Genomic DNA, 21,333 nt, shown 5'->3' with positions numbered 1-21,333 from the left:
TTGAACACAGGGGCCAAAGCTCATTAGCAATACCCAGTTGTTCTTATGAAATAATTACCAGTAATGCAGCTATGTATTCCTGTGATACCTTTTGGTGATTCATTTTAAGTCATCAAGAATAAAAGCTCTGTGGCATCCTAAAGAGTCTGGAGGCTGCAGAAACCCACTCTTGCAGCTCTGAGTTTCTATCAGCTGGTGTTTCTCTAATGCGCAAGCAGAAAATTATTCAGGGTCTTTAGAGCAAGAACATACTTTAAATTCTATTTATAAATTATATGTGCTTTGCCATTAAGTAAGCTAGACCAACCCAAGCACATTATTAACTTTCCCTGTCAAGAAGCTTTTCATTTAATCTTTGTAAATGTTTCTCTTTGAGACAGGCCTGCTAAGTGATAGCATATCCTAAATCTCATTAGCAGCCAGTGGACAAACCAGTCTTACTATGGCCAGTAGGAGTGAAGGATGAATGTTCTGTTTCACATTAGGATTATTGTTGTGAAGATCTTGACTTGTTTTAGTTTTGATGTGGTCCATTTGTTTCTTTGTTAGCATTAGAGTCAAATTCGTCTTGTCTTTGAAGAAAAGAATGAGAGTCATGGAAAAAGAAAACAGAAAGTAATACTTTTTTTTTTAATTTCCCCAACACATTATGTTTTTTTTTCTACAGTAGAGCATGGTGACCCAGTGTAATACTTGATCTTATACTCCTAGAGAACAATCTAAGCACACAGAGGAAAATTCTCAGTAAGAGAAAGCACTGGTTTAAGAGACATGTGTTCTTGTCTCGCTTCCATCTCTAATTTCGTGACCTCAAGTGAGCCACCAGAACTTAGCAAGTCTCAGTTTCCTTGGTTATCAAGTTGGGTGATTTTAAAATAGTATCTTAGATCCCTTCCACCTCTTTAGTTCCATGCTGAAGGGACATGGAAATAAAATTTTGCTACAAAATATAAACGATTAAAAATTATTACAGGGTAAATTTGGGGCTTTAAATACTGAAGTTATTCTGCTAATGGAAGCATCACATATAATCAAAACCCTAACCCAAACCCTACCCAGACTGGATAGTTAGCAGTGGAGCACACACACACACACCAAATATGGAGATATATATATTCTAAAATTCTATAGCATTCACATACACTGAAAAACTAAGATAAATCAAACACTTCAGAATTTAAAATGGTATTTCCCACAATTGTTTTTAAGCAGCACAGGTTGCAAAGTAGAGAATTCAAAGCGGCTATATAAAATTTTGCTTACCTTGGTACCAGTAGCCTGTCCATACACCATTTGGTTATTTCCCGAAAAGGCAAATAAAAATTTAAATATGTTGATTTAAACTACATGAAGTTATAACTTTCACACTGCTGACTATTAATATAATAGCAAAGCTGTCAAATATTCTCTCACATTAAAAATTACAGAACTTATAGTAAAGGTTGTTAAGTAAAAGAATGCCCATAAATTCAAGGTAATAAAGCATTAAAATGTTGATCATTGAGGCAGGGGCAAACAATCAATTATTACATATTTTATTCTGACATGTAAATATATTAATGAAATTATCATAAAAATGTCAATCCTGGCTATTGAATAAATGATGCTCTATAGAAGTTTATAGCTAAGTTTCAAGGTAAGATATTTACACTTTAGGAAAATCTATCTTTAGGTTAAATCTGTATTTCAAGAAAGTTGAAATCTTCATAATTAAATCCATATATAGTTAAAGGGACTAAATCTGAAAATTATTGCTTAAAAAGTTTTCCATTTTCTAGAAGATTCTAGGCATCATTCAAAATTCACCATCATTAATTTAACAACAGAGGCATATTATCCACTGAGGACTAAAGGTCTTACCTCAGTCATTTATAGCTTGCAAGTATGGCACTGCTTCCTTTGAATCTAATAATGTCAGCTCTGAATGTAAAATAATAACATTCATCCACTAGTAATATTTAGATGGACCTTAGGAGGATTAAAGGTAATAGGGATATAAAGGCATTTATCACACTGCTAAATGAGAAATTATTTTATCTTAAAATACCATTTTTTCCTTACTTTTTAATACTACATAAGGCTTAGTAGAAAAAAACTGGATTATGGTAGAGATTCCAATTTCCCTTTGTTTGTGTATTAGAGTAGGCTACCTGCTATAACAAACAACTTCATAATTTCAATAATGTAAAACAATAAACATTGATTTCTCACTCACGCTGTAGTCCAATGTGGGTGTTCCTGGCTGTTTCTCCTCCAGAAGGCAGCTGGAGAACCCATACTCCTCCAGTGTGTAGCCCCATTTTCTTCATACCGTGGAAGTCTTGCCTTTTAGACAGCTGAAAAGAAAAAAGAAAAGAAAAGATAAGAAAAGAAAAAAGAAAAGAAAAGAAAAGAAAAAAGAAAAGGAAAAGAAAAGATCATACGAGGCAGGGTTTTATGGGTTAAGCCTGGAGAGAGAATCATTCCTGCCTATATTCCATTGGTTCACACTCAGTCACATAGCCACACTCAACTGCAAGGGAAAATGCCTAACCACGTAGCCAGGATATACATACATACGCACATTCTAAAATTCTGTAACACTCACATGTACTGCAAAACCAAAGTAAGTTAAATACTTCAGAATTTAAAATTATATTTATAGAGTTCGCTGGTGGCCTAGGGGTTAAGGACTTTGCTTTGTCACTGCTGTGGCTCAGGTTCAGTCTCTAGCCTGGGAACTTCTGTATGCCACGGGCACTGCCAAAAAAAAAAAAAAAGATAATTACTACAATTGTTTTTAAACAGGAGAGTAAAACCCAAGAAATAAAACTGTAATTTTCAAAAGAGAAAATGAAATATAATATTCAGGACTCTAATTCTAAATTCTATAAAATTAAAAAGCTGTTAATTCTTAGAGAAGTCACTTATGCCTCTCCAAGTCACTTAAGTCATCTCCAATTCAGTAAATTAAGCTGGAAAAATTCCCAGGGTTCCTTCCAGATCTAATCTTGTAAGTAAAGCAATTTATTGCAATTATTGTCAACCCTAATATTGGGAATACTAAAGGAATAGTTTTATAATAATCTATAAAAACTTTATCACATTTTCTAATTAGTGGTGACAAGATCCACCATCATTGGATACATAGTTGAAATGTTACTCCAAATCCTCCAGCAAAAAAGGGGGAAATGTTTCATAATCCCATCATCCTAGAAACGTTTAAACTTTACGGTTATTACAAGATTTATCCTGGGCACTTTTGAGTGCTCTTAAAAATTTGCCAGGAGGAACCAACCCTCTGGGGTTTAGAAGAGGGAGATAAATTTTGTTTTTTCCTTTTTGTGCTAGTTGTTTTTCCCCTCTACTTTTATGGCTTTTCCTTTACTCATGATGGATTATCTCTCTCCCCTCTATCTCCTTGTCTTTCCTGTTATACTGTTATCCTGAGCAAGTTCATTTTTGAGGTAGCAAAGGGCTCTTTTTCTTAGCTTAAGTGTAAGGAGAAACGATGTAACTCTTTGTTGGGGAAATGAGCTGCCCATATACACTCCTGGTTTACTTAACGATAAGCTGTAAAACTTGATAAACAAGAGGATAATAGTAGTTATTAGGACACCCCCCCCCCGTAAACTCCTAATTTCAAATCTTTTTTTGTGTAGCAAAGAAAGAACAAATAATAGCAATGTACACTTAACAATAGGACACATGGACTAATTATTTGCCCCATTCTCTACACACGTGCAACATTTATTAATACCAGAAAAACTCACACATTGAGAAAGAATGACCCAATTGCAGAAAATTTTTGTCAGGTTAAAAACTATCATTTGAAATCTGCCTTCATTTTTAGTACAACTTAACTTTTTACAAACTGCAATTTCTCATCTGGTCTCTTTATTGTCAAAATCAAGGAAAATCTTTGATGATAAAAAGTAAACTGAAACATATTTTAATATCTACAAATATTATAAAATACCCTAGTTTTTAAAAAAATAATTTAAAATCTTAAATTTGCATATATTAGATTGCTGATAAAAGACAGGCCCAATTCTAAATTATCAAATTATTACCATTACAAAATAAAAACTTGATATTTTGGTGTCCAATCAAAAACAGTCAAAATTTCCACTATTTTTTTCTTTTTTGGGGGGCTGTGTCTGTGGCATCTGTATGTTCCCAGGCCAGGGACTGAACCAGAGCCACAGCAGTGACAACACCAAATCGTTAACTGCTAGGCCACTAGGGAACTTGCCCACTACTTTAAATAATAATAAATAGTACAATATTTATGATTATAATACAGTAATAAATATTTAAAGCTGATTTCTGTCTAGATTACTTCACTAATGAATTATTCAATAATGTACCAGAAATATTTTATATATATATGTATATTTCAAATTACTCCATTCCTTACAAAAGCAAGATGAGACAGGCTCAAAGTCTCAAGACTGTCTATCTCTAGAATAAGAACAAAAAATATTTATACATTAAAACACAGCGAGAATGTATCAAGATCTGGTGCCAGGACAACCTGTATTCTCATCTCTACTCCACTTTGCAATATTTCTTCTTGGGGTTTTCACAATTGCCTTTGAGTATGTATCTCTGTGGAAAGTTGAATTTTTTTTTCTTTTTAGGGCCACACCTGTGGCATATGGAAGTTCCCAGACTAGGGGTTGAACTGGAACTACAGCTGCAGGCCTATGCCACAGCCACTTCAACGCCAGATCCTTAACCCACTGAGCTAGGCCAGGGAACAAACCCACATCCTCGTGGATACTAGTTCTATCCTTAACTCACTGAGCCACAACAGGAACTCCAGGAGTTCAATTTTTATTCTTACATTTACACTCTTCATACTCATTCACTGCCTTACCCATCTTCATGATGGAGGGCGGAAGCCGCAAAAGAAGCCCATTTCTTTTAGCTCTGATGGGGGAGAGAGGGAGGCCACACTTCACAACATACTCTCCTGAAATGGAGAGCCCTGTGAAAGTCTGAATCCCATGCCTTGAGCACCAAACCAAGAGCACAATGCCTTAAATAAGCAGATCAAGCTGCCGCACAAAAACCACCACTTCCAAGAAAAGCTGGTGTAGGCTCTTGGGCATGAGTCTTACTAACCTGCTGTGAGATGGCTTAGCAAAGCTACCCTGCCAGCAGTCACTTAAGCTGCCAGCAGTTGGAAAAGAAATGGCATGGAAAGAGTGTTGTCTTCCGTCCTGGCCTTACTGGGGTACTGTTAATGTCTTTCTAGAAGCGAACTGGAGGATAAAACACGTTCAATTTTTTGATTCAAAATTTAAAGCAAAATTCCTTTTACAGAGATATTTAGAGAGACTACCAGAAAAGCTATTTGGGTGTTAGAAAGTGTTACAGGCTGAATCACACCCCCTGAAAAATTCGTATGCTAAAGTCTTAACCCCAGGCTGCAGATTTTGACTGTATTTGCAAATAAGGTCTTGAAAGAGGTAATTAAGTTAAAATGAGATCTTTAAGTGGGACTTAATCCAATATGACTAGTGCCTTTATAAGAAGAGGAGATTAAAATACAGATGCACACAGAGGAAAAATCATACGAAGACATAGAAGAAATTCTGTACATGGCCATCTACAAAGAAATCAATCCTGCAGACACCTAGACCTCAGACTTCAAGCCTCTGGAACTATGTGAAAATAAATTTGTTATTTAAGCCAGGCAGTATGTGATACTTTGTTATGGCAGCCCTAGCAAACAAATACAGAAACTAACAGCCTCCAAAAGGCAGTAAAGTGAGATCAAAACCTCACAATGGAGGTCTAGAACAACTTCCTTCTTTGGAACCTCACTCCACCACCCAGCCAGGTACTACTTACATTTTCATTCTGAACAAGCCATTCCAGAATGGGCTCCAGCAATGATCAAATGTAAGCACCAAGCTGAAGAGAATATTCTCCTACTCAATGTAAAGGATCTTTATTTTTGCTAAAGGACCAGAACCTGGTGTCTGAATAGCTTCAGTTCTTAATCCACATCTCTGAATTCCAGACCTGCTTCCTGCATTGCCCTCATTAGCCTCTCTAAGCCCAGCATCCCCAAACCTGCTGCACACTCAGAACCCACCACTGTGTGATCCACTGCTACCTCCACCTAAGTGCTAGCTCTGGACTTGGCATCACATTCAGCTTCTTTGTTCCCTGTACAGCTTCTCTAACCTGGAAAGATCAGTGAGTGCTGTGGGCAATATAAGTTCTTTTTTTTTTTTTTTTTTTTTTTTTGGTCTTTTTAGGGCCACACTCATGGCATATGTAGGTTCCCAGGCTAGGGGTCGAATTAGAGCTATAGCTGCTGGCCACAGCCACAGCCACGCAGGATCCGAGCCATGTTTGCAACCCACGCCACAGCTCATGGCAAGGCCCTTAACCCACTGAGCAAGGCCAGGGATCCTTAACCCACTGGGCAAGGCCAGGGATCAAACCCGAGCCCTCGTGGATGCTAGTCAGATTCGTTTCCGGTGAGCCACAATTAAGTTCTTTCTTTCAGCTATTCAGAAATTTGCCACACACAAATTTAAACCGCAAATTAGAAAATTGATCATAGGGGCCATATGAAGTCACTGAGGAGTGCAACAGACCATCAGTTTAAACCTAAGCTAAATTAGGTTTCTCAGTTTAAAATCAACTCTTTATTGCTATTAATATTAGTCTAAAACATGTTTACAAAGTACAGTGCCAGGAATAATATTAATTCCATTTGTTAAATAATTTCTTTGTTGCAAAGTTCAAATTTATTATTTTTCTGTACTGATTGTTGGCACTTTGTTGTCAGGGAAAAAAATTATTCCTATAAATAAATGAGTTTTTATAATATACTTTTACGCTATTTTCAGAAAAATGAGATAACTATAGACACTTCCACTTTTTATTCAATATTCAAGCCTTGTTAGAAGGAAAAGTTGTAGGAAAGGAATAAATTCCTTCTAAAACTTCACATAACTTTCCTTTTGTCTGTTTCAAATAGTAATGGACCTAGTTGAAACAGGAAGCTCGGGGTGATGGCAGGTTTTATCAAGAATGGTACCATACGTGAGCAAAGAAAATTTAAAGAAATTCTTAAATAGCTGAATCCATCTCAAAAAAATAGTTCTTGTGATCTGGAGGGAAAGAAAGCTTTGCTGGGAGGAAGTTGAGAAAGATTTTTTTTTATTCCAAAAGGTTTGTTAGGTACTGAAAGAAGAAAAATATGTAGTTTGTCTAATTTGTCCTGTTATTTATAGACAATACTTAAATCTAGATTTTTCAATTCATTTTTTAAAGTACAAATGGCTCATCAACGTGTGTTCATAAGGTAATTATCTTCAACTTAAGAATTTTATTTTTAAAATCAAGTTTAAAATGACACCTTAAAAAACAGAATTTTTATTTTTATCTTAAAGCAAGCTCAGTTTCAAGGTGTCTGTTTACAAATTTTCTTCATTTAATTGGCTTTCTTAATATGAAATAGTATTTCCAGAACTAATTAAAATTTCATTCTAATGAATATTCAAGACCAAAATATGTTATCTTTGCAGTACAGTATATAGATTTTTAAATCATCCATAAAGGTAATTATATTTTTTTTTTACATTCTTCAAAAGTCATATATTGTTACTGATGCCAAATGGGTGGTTTGCTTCCTCTCAGGCCATGATTGAAGAAGCCATCACCAGAGCAGAATCTTTCTCGGTTATGTACACACCATTTGCAACAAAAATAAGAGCTGATAAAATAGAAAAAGTTAAAGAAGTTTTCACAAAAACTCATCCTGCATATGTGGAATTTATCTACACAGGTAAGATTTAGTATCTTCAAGTTATCAGCCAACACTTTATTTCCATAAAAACAAATATGTTAGGTATTTGTTTCTGGTTTTTTGTTTATATTTCAGTTTTAGGTATATGTCATTTTAATCTGCTGAATTGAAATGGGAAGTTATTTTAAGGTTTTAAATGGGGCTAGCCCCATAGGTCTAGCATAATATTCCTTGTGTCCACATGTTTCTTTTTTTGAGAAGAGGTGAAACCTAGAAACACTAAGATTATAAAAAATGAAGGGGAGTTCCTGTTGTGGCGCAGCAGTAATGAACCCAGCTAGGATCCATGAGGATATAGGTCCAATCCCTAGCCTCTCTCAGTAGGTTAAAGGATCTGGTGTTGCAGTGACCTGTGGTGTAGATTGCAGACCCGGCTTGAATCTGGCATTGCTGGGGCTGTGACATAGGCCTGTAGCTGTAGCTCCGATTCGACCCCTAGCCTGGGAACTTTCATATGCCACACCTGTGGTCCTAAAAAGTAAAAAAAGAAAAAAAAATACCAAAAATGAAGGAATAACCTGTGGTAAAATGTCACCTTTCCCCACATCCTTCATCAGTAAACTAGGTGATTATAGTATTTTCCTGAAGACAGATTTTTTTTTTCTTTTTAGGGCTGCACCTCCCAGGCTAGTGATCAAACTGGAGCTTCAGTTGCCATTTCAGCAACGCTAGATCCTTAACCCACTGAGCCAGACCAGGGATCAAACCCACATTTTCATGGATAAGAGGCAGGTTTTTAACCCGCTGAACCACAACAGGAACTCCTAAAAATCGATTTTTTTTTTTTCTCCAGTACTTGCTATTTCTACTTTCCTTCCTCCATCTAACTCACACCTCAAACTTGCTTCGTTTATTATGTTCTTGTGCCACTGGTAGCCACTGAGATCTGGATACGAAATGTACAAGGAGAACACAATGGTGTTCTTTTTTTCCTCTTTTTGCCTTTGGAAGCCACTTGCTTTTATTCATTCATTCCAAAATACTTTTTACTATCTACTTTGTTCCAAGTGTTATTCTGAATTAAGACAAGGATTTTCTTGTACTAAATTAAGAGCCAATCAACAATGACTACTATGTTAAGCAAAATCTCTAAATACACACATCTAATATCATATCCTGTTAAGTCCCCAGAATTTCTTTTGTTAGGGTTCTGGGGCCAAGTCACTGATGTATCTGATTAATAATCCTTTTAAAGGTGCCAGGCACTCTGCACTCATTATCTCTTGTTACTCCCATAACTTAAGAGCAGAGTAAGATGATCCTCCTTCAGAAACTAGAAAGCAACATTCAGAGAAAACAAAGAGCTTTTCCAAAGATACACAGCAGATCAGCTAATCACTGGCAGCAGGACTTGGATTTGAACCCACGTCCTTCATTTGAGCTACACTATTTCCAACTGATAGAAGCAGAAATGGGACACATTAAATTTAGGTCCTATGGAATCCTTATTTCCTCCAATGCCTCAAGCTCTTCAGAGGAAAGATATTTTTAAAACATAACTAGTGATGATTGAATAGTGAATCCCTTAAGGAACAATGAAAATGTGAAAGCAACGCAAGAGAAGAAATCACACACATGTTATAACTGCCATTGGTGCTGATTGACTTAGTTTGTGCCTTTTGTAAGAAGTAGATAAAAACGTTTCAGAACTCGCATTTTTTGCTAATTGTTATAAATCATTTATTATTTTGTTATGAATCTTTAGGGTTTTTTTGGAGGGGAGAAGGCATCAATAGCACTGAAGAGTTATGTCAATCTAGTGTCATGGAAAATTACTCAGATTCAACTATTTCTACAGCTATTCTCAGATCCACTGGTAACAAAGAGAGATTCATTGAGGAAATCACCAGTTTGCCAATTCCTCTACTAGCAGAATAAATTTAGTTATATTTAACCTACTTTGCAGAGAAGTCATGAAGATTAATTAATACTTAAGAAGCAGTGTTGCCACTGATGGTTTAAAAACAATAATAACATTAATGAACCAGATTCTTGTCTCATATAACTCCATCAAACCTGTTATCAAGATGAATTATGATCTGTTGGCAAGACGTTTCATGCTCAAGGATCTTATACTTTGGAAGAGAAGATAATTATAAGTTACTGATGATTGTTTCTATTATTTTATAATTACTAATTGCTGGAGTGTGACAGTGCTACATGAAAATGGAGAGAGGAAAGACGCAGCTTCTAGAGGAGAAGGGGAGGTAGAAAAGCCCATTTAGAATTTTAAATTACATTAGGACTGATTAGGTTCTTTGCTCTGTAGCACGGGTACTTGGGTACTAACAGATTATTGCCCTGATGACATTACTTGCACCCATTGCAAATGATTAAGGGCTCTCTCCAAAACCATTGTTGGAATGATGGTGAAACCACTGTTCCTAACAGTGAAAATCTTAGTGGAATCTCTTCTTCTCCCCACCACCCCCACCCAGGCAATTCCAAGGTAAGGAAGGCAGCAGGTCAAATGTGATCTGTAGCTTCTGGATAATTCTCACAGGAGCTGCAGAGTGGTGATTTGGGAAGGCATCAACAGCAGCAGCTAGAAAATTAGTCACACAAAGAGAGAGAGGTCCTAGGAGATTAGTTACTTTGTTTTTGTTGGGCCTCCCAAATACCAGGATTCTCCTTTTATTTGCCTTGCAGATAGAATTTAAGGAGTTTCTATGCTGCCAAAAATGCATTCAGTTATTTATTTCAACAGTCATACAGCAGGTGCAACTGGACAATCACACAACAGATGTGTGCAAACATAAGACTTTTTAACCTACATCTATTTGTCTTTAGTCTGCCCAGAGCCAAAAATATTGTCTATCCTGCCCCATGGGATTCAACCCCATCCAATCTTTTCTACAATTTTGTCTCTCTTCAGTAACTATTTAATCAAATTCACCAGCTGTTTTCCCCCTTCCACAGGATTTCCTTCTCCCTGTGGTTTGGTTTCGACTCTCACAGAGCTCAAGCATTCCTAGTGTCCAAAGGAGTCAGCGGGCATGTGAGAAAAGAGTCCTCTTTTAAAGTCTGGTGCAGGCTGGCACGGCTGCTGATTACATGGCTAGGGCAGCTCGAGATGGCTCTGTGGGCTTGAGCAGAGCCTGGTGGGCTCACTTATGTGACACAGTAGGTGATCTAAGTGCAGGCCTCCTGGTATAGATGTTTATTTATATGTATACCAACCATCCCTACCACACAAGTTGGCCCAGACTAGGGCTGCTAAGATGCCCTCTCGCTGGCAGAGTGCTGGCTTGTGAACACAGTCCCCTTCTGGATCTTACTCTAGAAATCCCCTCTACTCCACTGGAGACTGGAAGTTTTATTAGCCCTCTCTCCAATTTGATAGGTTATTCTGCCATTTCTCTCCATTTCTCTTCTCCTTTTCTTCATGCTCTAGAATCCCAAAATTCTCAGGACAAGAACATCATCTAAAATGGAGATGGGTAGTGTATTCATCTATTCATTTATTTATCAAACATGTATTGAGCACATATATTCCAGGTACTATATACTAGGCAGTACTAAAATATATCTGCTTCTAAGAAAGGATATGACTTTAGTAATTTATACTTATACATACATACACACACACACATTATATACGTATTACATACAGGGTGAAAATTTTCCATCTCCTCTAGAGAATATTTCAATTAAAATATAAGCTCTAACTGTAGAATGGAAGGCTGACTCTAAAAGAATAATGTAGGAGAAAACAGATGAGGGAGCAGTTTGGAGATAGAAGTCCTTGCCATTAAAAGTGGCAAAGACTGGCTAGCTGTTTACTGAACTCCCTTCTTTTCCCCCCATGCATGTGATTAGAATACATTTTAAGCCTCCTTTACAGTCAGGTGAGGCTTGTGGCTCAGTAACAGCCAATGAAATGTGGACTCAAATAACATATGCCACTCCCAGCCCTGACCCATAAACCTCTACCATGCAGAACTCTCTTTCCCTAGCCATTGACTGGGTGGATAGGACTGTGGAACTAAAGAAGCTACAAGACAAAGGAAGCTTGGATGCCCAAATGACCATATGAGAGCAAGTCACTGAATACCCATATGAACAACAAAAAAAATTCTCTTGCTTTAGATTGCTGAGATGTGGAGATTCTCTCTTAAATCAAATAGCTTTACCCTAATACACTGCCTTACATCATAACAAGTAGGAAGCTTCCTACTCCGGCTACAGTATACACAGTAAATTCATGGGAACTCAACAGAGGATGGGTAAACATTTCTCCATTATGTATGTTCTCTTCTACCTCCAGCTCAATCCTCCCTCCTGGTAGAGCTGCAGGTGGATGTTCTCATACATATGTGTTTGTGCCCACTCACAATAAGGGGACATTTCAGGAGAGATACTGATGCCCCATGGGAGATAGAACACAATTACATAGTTTTCATTGCAGCAAGAGAAATTGAACGCATAAGCAAGAATTACAGAAGTCATCTAAATAAACAATCAACAGATGAAGGTCATAAAATCTGTACCTTGGAGATCTTGGATCAAAGTTTATGGATCAAAGTTCTACTGGATAAGTAGGTATTATCATTAAAACTTGGAGACTAACACATTTAGTTCTCCCAGCAGAGGTTGGCAGACACACCTCTAACTCAGAAACTCTGCCCAACTCCAGGTCACCTTTATCAAGAAAATATTGAGTTCATTACTCCTTGGTCACGTGACAGTACCGTGAGCCCAGTAATAACTGGCAGAGATGGTGGTGATAAGCACAAAGAGTTTTCATGACAGAAATCTCCCAGGCAGTGTATTCTTTCTAGCTAGCCCCTAATTCACAGTCACCCTTTTCAGGGATGTACACCTAAAAAATAGATGCAAAGGAAAAAGCTGTAAAAATTCATCTTGAAATGCATAGAGGTCTAAGTACTTTTAATTTTTTTTATTGAATGGACAAACTACATTAGCGATTTATCATGAGAAAAACCTACTTTACCCCCAGTGTCAGGCACAAGGACAATATTGCCCTTATAATTTCTACAAAACTGATAAGGGAGGGTTAAAATTCAAATGTGCCTTGTGGGGCAACCAGGCTTATATATCCTCAGGAATTTATTGTGCATTCTTTGCTATTTTGGGAATGTGGTAAGACCCACCAAAATCTTCAAGCCATATTATAATAGAGCTATGTTGTATTATGTTTCATGGAGAAAAAATTACTGAATTTTTAGCAGTGTAGCTCTCCATTTTTCTTATTTAAGGGAAAATTCAGTTTGATTCATGTAGAGTAGTCAGGGTATATAAAACAAATAATAATTCACCAGCCCCAGAATTATTATGTTTTCATTTATAAAGATTTTGCTTGAGATTTTTATTCATATATTCCAATGAAATAATGTAATTCTGTAGAGTTCTTATTCTTGCATGGTTGTATTTTAATAATAATAAAGTAATACAATAAGCATATCCTGTCTCCTCTTGATGAAAACATCAAGATTTATTTGCTAAATAAATAAATATTCAGTAATGGATCTGTGCTTAGTAATGTTTAATAGAAAAGTTTTCTGGATCAGATATCAATTACTTTAACACTTAGGTGGATAGAGTCATATTTTGTCTTTCCAATGCAATTTAACTCCCAAGAGTAAATATGTATGTTCAGAGGAATAATATATTGTTCTAAAATAGACCTTTAAAAATTGCTTTTCACTGAAATTTATAACCTTGTTCTTTCACAGTCATCACTTACCAGTAAGGATAATACATTCTTATGCTCTCTAAAATGTGAAGTTAAAATTCCTCACTTTATTCTTTCCTCCTTAAAATAATTTTATCATGATCAAGAGTTTCTAAGATTAGATTATTTTCCTCTTTCTGACTCACTTTATCAAATGGAAAAATTCATAGAATTAAAGTGCCTACATCCACAATACTATTATGAAAGTGCTACAGCCAGGTTGGTTATAAAGATGATAAATCACCTTATATTTGTACTAGAATTCTTGGTAGAATCATTCCCAAAGTAAAGAAATCCCTCATATATGGAGCTAAAGTCTCTGTTCTTAAAATATTAAAATGCTGGTCTTCCCAATGGGAAGTGTCCTATTCTGGCACTGTTCTATCTGATGAAAGAAAACACTTCTCAAGAGGCAGTTAAGTGGTTTTTGCAATAGCGGGTTACAACACCGTTTGCCTGTGGTTGCCCTCATCTACTGTCTCTTATCTCCTATTATTGAATTTCTCCTGGACCTCCCTGGAAGTGTAGTGCAACCTGCTTATATTATTTTACATTCTTATAGGATCTGACTGAAGACAGACATTGTTTCAATTAAAGAAATACCAGTCAATAACCCAAAAAAAAATCAATGTAATATAAGTTTTTATTGTAGCCTCTCAAGAAAAACCAATGGGTTGGAGCAAAGTGATGCAGTTGGAATGAGATACATGGCAGGAAGCAGGTGGCAGAGGTATCTGATCCATAATGCTCGGTAAAATCTTGTAACACGCGTGAGCACATACACACACACACACACACACACTTACATGGCAGCTTCCCTTCAAGTTCCCTTTCCCACTCTTAGCTCTCCAAATTACACTCCTCAAATTTATCCCATCATAAAGAGATTAAGCCCTTCCCAGTGTCAATCTTGATAGCCTTTCCAGTTTCTCAGGTTCTTATCCATCACCAGTTACCTTAGTCTGCATAAAAAACCCCTTAACCATTTCAAAACAAAAGAGAGCTCATTTCAACAGGTAAAGGAGTAGTGAGTAGTGAGATAAATACTCATGTTGAGATTTGTTTTTCCTGAAACACTTACTTATGCTGTCGAATCTAGCTAGTCTGTAATTATATAGCTCATCATTAGGCACTGCCATCAAATAAATCATGCAGCTGAGCATTAAAATCCCTAAAGACTGAACTCTCAATCACAATGAGACAATACCTCTACAATCTAAATTTTAAATACTGTGAGTCAATTTTGGAGAGAATTCAAATTTTCTATTTTGTAGTTTTATCCTTTTCTTTAATTTGCATATTTGGCATTCAGATCCTATTTATTTATGCTTTAATACGTGGCTCAGTTAACTCACACCTTTTACACAGGAGCTTTTCCTGATGACCTTGTGGTCCAGAGAAAATCACTGCATTTCATACCTAAAATAGAGCCCTATCCAAGTTATTCGTATTTTTCTTTTTATTTATTCTTTAAAGCATTTTTATTATGATATATCACATATCTAAAACAAACGACTGGAGTTCCCATTGTGGCTCAGTGGTTAACGAATCCGACTAGGAACCATGAGGTTGCAGGTTCGATCCCTGCCCTTGCTCAGTGGGTTAAGGATCAGGCGTTGCCATCATGGCTCAGATCCCGTGTTGCTGTGGCTCTGGCATAGGCAGGTGGCTACAGCTCCGATTTGACCCCTAGCCTGGGAACCTCCATATGCCTCAGGAGCGGCCTAAGAAATGGCAGAAAGACAATAAATAAATAAATAAATAAATAAATAAATAAATAAATAAATAAAATTACTAACTTAACTAATTAATACAAAGTAAACATTGAGTCATAAAATAAAATATCACCTCTGTCTGCAGATATCCTTGCCTGGCCTCTTTAAAAATCCCAAACCACTCCCTACCTCTCACCAAGGTAACTATTGTCCTGACTTGGAAGTCATCATGGTCCATAATCTAAGAATCATGTCTTTCATAAATTCTGACAGATTATCTTTTTTCAAAAAATTACTACAGTCTCTGTTTGAAATTTTTTCATTTAAGAAATTTAACGAGGTATTTACTACTTCTTCCTAGTCTATCCTCCATATCACTGAAGCTCTTTATTACATTTTCTATCTTTGTCTGTCTCTATGCTATTTTACTTCTCCCATTTCCTAATAACCATCAAAAATTGTTCACACCTCAGACCCAAATCCCTTGACCTTCCCTCTTTTTGTCCTTTTTTCACTCCTATCCTGTTTGCCTTAATCATCTTATTTCTTAAAAACCATTATAAAATGTCTATACTGCTGGGATGAGTTGCTTTTATCTCCCCTTTCTTTCTCCCCATTCTCTTATTAATTATGCTAATGTTTTACTAGCATCTTATAAGGCCCATGACAAGAAACTCAGACAAAAAATTGATAAGGCTTCCTCCGCTGTTGCTCTATTTTGCAGCAATAAACTTATATTTTGTTGCACTAAGTTTACACAGAAGGCCCTTAACCACTGGTACCGAATATCATGCATACAAAGCATGTCCACTCAATCATGTGAGGAAGTCCATTTGTCATTTCTGGGGAAATTATACAGTTTCCCTCCTCAGGGTAAGCCAACTTTGCAGTAGCCTTTCATCAAGCTTGCTGCTCCCTTAGGGAATTACCTGCTGTGTGATTATATATAGCCATCTGTGATTGTTCCATAGTGAGCTGTGGGTCCTACATCAACCCAACTGTGCTCTTTCACTTGCAGCATTTAAAAACAACAGCCCCCAGGAGTTCCCTGGTGACCTAGTGATTAAGGATTCAGCATTGTCACTGCTGTGGCCCAGGTTTGATTCCTGGAGGAGGAACTTCCACATGCCAGGAGCATAGCCAAAAAAACAAAAACAAACAAAAAAAACCTGTCCCTGGTTAGTCATTCTCACAATTTATTTTAGTCAGGGTTCTTTGGGAGGCTGAAGATATCTATCTACAATGTAAATAACACTTTCAATATACCCCGTGGTTTCAGTAGTTTCTTGCTTTTGCTGATCTACATGAGGACTATTTTCTTGATAATCAGAAGTCTTAGAACCACTTTGTATTGTTCCCACATAATTTTCCCCTATGAAAGAGGCTTTGGGCTAGCGACCAAAACTCAGACCAACCAAAATCTTTCAACTCCAACCCAGCACTTTCTCTTCATTTCATGACAGCAATAACACATGACAATAACCAGGGGATTGTATATTCAGGTTTTTCTGGTTCATTTGCTTAACGAATCCAGTGAACCCACTTCCCACAAGTTGGATTAATCTCCACAATTGGTAACTTTTACCTTTAGTAACTTAGCAGAGCACGGCTGTAGTTTCACACCATGGGTAGCCATCCAAGAACCAAAGATTCTTACCCTCTACCCTTTTATCCTTTCTCTTCCCAAACCACATGTTTTCATGATCCAGGACCATTCTATCAAATCCTGATTGCATTTCTAGGACTTTCTTGTTCCTCACAACACTTCTGAAACTATGTAGGGGTTTTCCATACCACCTCTGCAACACTCTGCCACTCTCCAACACTCAACAAAATTCAGTTTAACTTTGGAACTAACTCCTGAGTTAGCAAAGATTGCACAGATTAAGGATTCAGCCCTGCAGCACTGTCCCCCCACTTCAGATGCTAGTCATAAGTTCCAGGCTTCCTGAGCTTCCAACCAGCCAGCCATAAATCTGGGGTTCCCACAACCCCCAATTCAGATTCTATAATTTTCTAGGATGATTCACAGAAATCAGGAAAATGCTCTACTTACCATTACTGGTTTATTATAAAAAGAAACAGCTCAAGAATAGCCAAATGGAAGAGACAGAGGGCAAAGTGTGTGCGTATGTGTGTGTGTGTTTATGGAGCTTCAGTGCTCTCCCTAGGTATATCACTCTACCAGTACCTCACTGTACTTCACTAACCCAGAAGCTCTCCAAATACTGTCCTCTAGAGGGTTTTATGGAGGTTTCATTATGACTGATTAAATCACTCGCCACTAGTGATTAACTTAATTTCCAGTCTCTCTCCCCTCCCTAGAGGTTTGGGAAATGGGGCTTAAAGTTCTAAGCTTCTAACCAAGGTTTGGTCTTTCTTGAAACTACCTCCTATTCTGAAGGAAGCTATCTAGGGACATGCCAAGAGTCTGTAGAACAAAAGACATTCCAATCATCCTTTATCACTCAGGAAATTCTAAGCATTATAGAAGCTCTGTGCCAGGAACTAAGGACAAAGACCAAATATCTTTCTATAATACCACACCATCTTGCACTTATTGTAGATAATATCTTTGGGTGTTTTCACTCATGGGTGCAAGCTACTATTCAGTGTGGCTTTATCTGTAGTAAAGTCTGGGTTAATTTTGCATCCTTCCAGAGAATATTTTCTTTTGATTTTTCCAAACACTATAGAATACCACCAAACAGAGAGCCTTTATTTCTAGAGCTGAGATTTCTTGGGCCATCTAAGTGGTATAAGTCCAAACTTATCACCATGCCTAGAGTTAATTCCCACAAGAAAAAACATCCTACTCCAGGACCCAGACAAGTTTATTTTGCTAACTTCCTTGGTCAATGGTTGAATTTTTCTATCTCCATCATTCACTAGTACCCTAGTCTCGCCTTTATTTAAGAATGCCCCATGTTGTATTGTAGTTGACTGTTTACTTGTCTACTGCATGCACCAAATAGTAAGCAACATCATGGCATTCATTATCCTACCATTTTATCATAATGCCTGACACATTTATGTAGACTCTAGTAAGGAGGGTCTATAAATATTTGTCAGATAAATTAGATAATCAATTCATCTCAAATATATATCTTAAGATTGTTTCTAATATATCATTTTGCTATTAGTGAACAAAACAGTATTTTCATGATACTGTGCATCTTATTATACCTATGTATTTTGATTGACTTTTTAAATCTTACATCTGTTTATTGTGGGGGTTTTATACTCCCTCTTTTTTATACCTTACTGTACTCTTGCCTATGCTAATAGATTTTCAGTTTCTCCTCTTAGATTTTCTACGTAAATATGCATCTTTTCTTAAGTAATGACATTTTGTCTCTTTACTTCCAAAATTTTTATCTCTCATTTTTATTTCAGGTCTTATTCCTTTAGCCTTAAATTCAAAAGCTGTGGAGAATAATAGTGGTCAAAGGCAGACATTTTGTTTCTGAGTTTAACAGGAAGAAAAGAGATTAAAATTTTCATCACAACTAAACTGACTGCTAATAATGAATAGTGAAGAGTAACATCCAATGCCTAATAATCAAGATAATCTTGGAGTTTCCCCTGTGGCTCAGCAGAAATTAATCTGACTGGTATCCATGAAGATGCAGTTTTGATCCCTGACCTTGTTCAGTGGGTTAAGGAACAAGCATTGCCATGATCTGTGGTGTAAGTTGCAGATATATCTCAGATCTGGTGTTGCTATGGCTGTGGTGTAGGCCGGCAGCTGTAGCTCAGATTCAAACCCTAGCCTGGGAACTTCCATATGCTGCACCTGTGGCCCTAAAAAGCAAAAAATTAAATTAAAAAATTAAATTAAATTTTAAAAAATTAAAAAATAAAAATAAAATGAAAAATAAAATTTTAAAATAAAATTTAAAAACATAATAAATGAAATATTAAAATAATAAAATAAAATGATAATCTCTTAGATTTCTATATGTAAGCAACATCTTATCAAATCCTAAATTAGTATCACTTACATCTGGAATCTAATATACAGCTAAATGAACCTTTCCACAAAAGAAAATCATGGACTTGGAGAAAAAACTTGTGGTTGCCAAGCAGGAGAGGGAGGAAGTGGGATGGATTGGGAGCTTGGGGTTAATAGATGCAAACTATTGCCTCTGGAATGGATAAGCAATGATATCCTGCTGTGTAGCACTGAGAACTATGTCTAGTCACTTATGATGGAGCATGATAATGTGAGAAAAAACAATCTATACATGTATTTGTAACTGGGTCACCATGCTGTACTTTAGAAAATTGACAGAACACTATAAACAAGCTATAATGGAAAAAAACAAAAATCATTATTAAAAAAGTAAAATAAATAAATATTTAGGGTTCAGTTGTTATAAATATGGCATAACAGGGATAAAAATGAATTTCAGATAGCTTATACAATAAATTTGTGCTCCTCTTTAGAAAAAAAAAATCCTAAATCAAAAACTTGCTGACTTTCAAATTTTATATATTAACTATAGGAGATTACTAAGTCATTACCCTAAGATCATCTGCTCATTAATCATAATTCATGAGTAATAATAATTTTTATACATGATATCTTATAATTTTAATTGTCTTCAATAATTGTACTTATCAAATAAAAATTGCAGCACTCCAAAACCAATTTTAACAGAAAACAAACCAAAATAAAAATAAAATCTTTGGTCTCAAGAAAAGTAATTGCTTTGCTTCTCTGAGCTGATTGTTTTTATCATTTTAGGAACATTGTGAATGAGATAGCTGAACTTCTTTACCTCCAGAAAGCATATAGGAACTACAAAATACATTTCATGTATTAATATGACCTATGGCTTCATCACTCATCTCTTACTTTTCCTTTTGATCTGTCTTCCTCAAGCACTATTTCACACCTTTTTTTAATGACACATCTATTTACTTAAGACAAGTCATTACAAGTCCAGAGTGGAATATCAACAAATGAGTAGACTACCACTTCAGAGAGTAAGGAAAATTAAAAATCTTATATAATCTGAAAGCCTTAATATGCATTATTAGTTAATTACCCATCACTTTTTGAAATATGTAGAATCTAATCCAAAATGGAAAAATAATAACGTTGATCAAGAAAAATGATGCTAAACATTTATTATTTTGTATTGCCTCATATACCTAAGTCTAGTTATTGGTAATATAGTATTGCAATGTTGTAATAATAGCTTCACTAAAATGTAGTCAATTTTACTATCTTTGTACTTACTAGCTATAAAAATTATTCCTAATCCTCAAACTATTATATTTCTTAAATAAGAAATAATTCTTCCCAATTAGTCAGCTTGAAGAATTTATAACTGTTTTACATACCAGCTATGACATTTTAAGGATTCCATAGTATTTGTAGGTATATTGGACTACTAGCTAAATTCCTCTATCAGAAATCTTTGGTTTCAAGGAGTAGGAATCACAGCTCAAACTGACTTCAGCATATTTATGTTTTAAAGGGGGAGGGGGAGGCATGAAATACATTGATTTCCATAACTAAAATATCCACAGGCAGGACTACATTTAAGTACACTTGATTTGATAGTTCACTTGCTGCTCTATTTTCTACAGTCAGCCTTAATCTCCAGTTCTACCTGATATTCCACTACCTGAACCATACCCTTAAGCACTAGGATCTTGTGTCATAGAAAAATGCTCAGATGTTATTACAGATCTCAAATCACGCTGTCCCAAGAAGCAGTGAATGTTTCTTCCACCAAATTCCTGGGACTTACTCTTTCTCATTGGCCCAAATTACATTATATGCTTATGCTTGAACCAAAACTGAGCTCAAGGTCATGCCATGGATTGACTTCCTTAAGTCAATTGGGTCTCACTTTTAGAGTAGGTAAAGATTGAAAGAATTCTCCAAGTGAAAAAAAAGAGGCAAAGAGGGAATACATGTTAGGTAGCCAACCAACAAATGTCCAATCCAATGGCTGCAAAAGTACAGTCATTAAGGGAATTTTAGCAACAATATATTAGTTCACTAATTGTGAATCTAATAAATATTGAAGGAAATGTCAGTATCTTTCATGTTTGTCTCAAATCTACTTTGGTGGGGATGGAATTAAGGA

The 21,333-nt window shown here is 36.2% G+C and overlaps 1 protein-coding gene and 1 long non-coding RNA gene across 8 annotated transcripts in view; one reads left to right on the top strand and one right to left on the bottom strand.

Annotated features, from left to right (window-relative positions):
• The window catches only part of SPATA16 (spermatogenesis associated 16), a 242,312-nt gene that overhangs the window by 173,366 nt on the left and 47,613 nt on the right, over window positions 1-21,333 (top strand). For all 7 annotated transcript variants that reach the window (XM_084986709.1, XM_084986712.1, XM_084986707.1 and 4 more), the window contains 1 exon segment: window positions 7,648-7,795. In XM_084986709.1, coding sequence (XP_084842835.1) covers window positions 7,648-7,795 — 148 coding nt within the window.
• The window catches only part of LOC146397598 (uncharacterized), a 115,104-nt gene continuing 95,985 nt past the window's right edge, over window positions 2,215-21,333 (bottom strand). The window contains exon 3 of the long non-coding RNA XR_014824338.1: window positions 2,215-2,336. This is a non-coding gene — a long non-coding RNA (uncharacterized LOC146397598). The remainder of the gene's footprint in view (window positions 2,337-21,333) is intronic.

This window comes from Sus scrofa, chromosome 13 (genome assembly GCF_054392235.1).
Source record: "Sus scrofa isolate SSC_HxYL_T2T_F1_AM1 chromosome 13, Sscrofa_HxYL_maternal_Yorkshire_Landrace_v2.0, whole genome shotgun sequence".
In the NCBI taxonomy this organism is placed as follows: domain Eukaryota; kingdom Metazoa; phylum Chordata; class Mammalia; order Artiodactyla; family Suidae; genus Sus; species Sus scrofa.
Note: the sequence above shows the minus strand (reverse complement) of the source record. Positions and strands in the feature narration are given on the sequence as shown.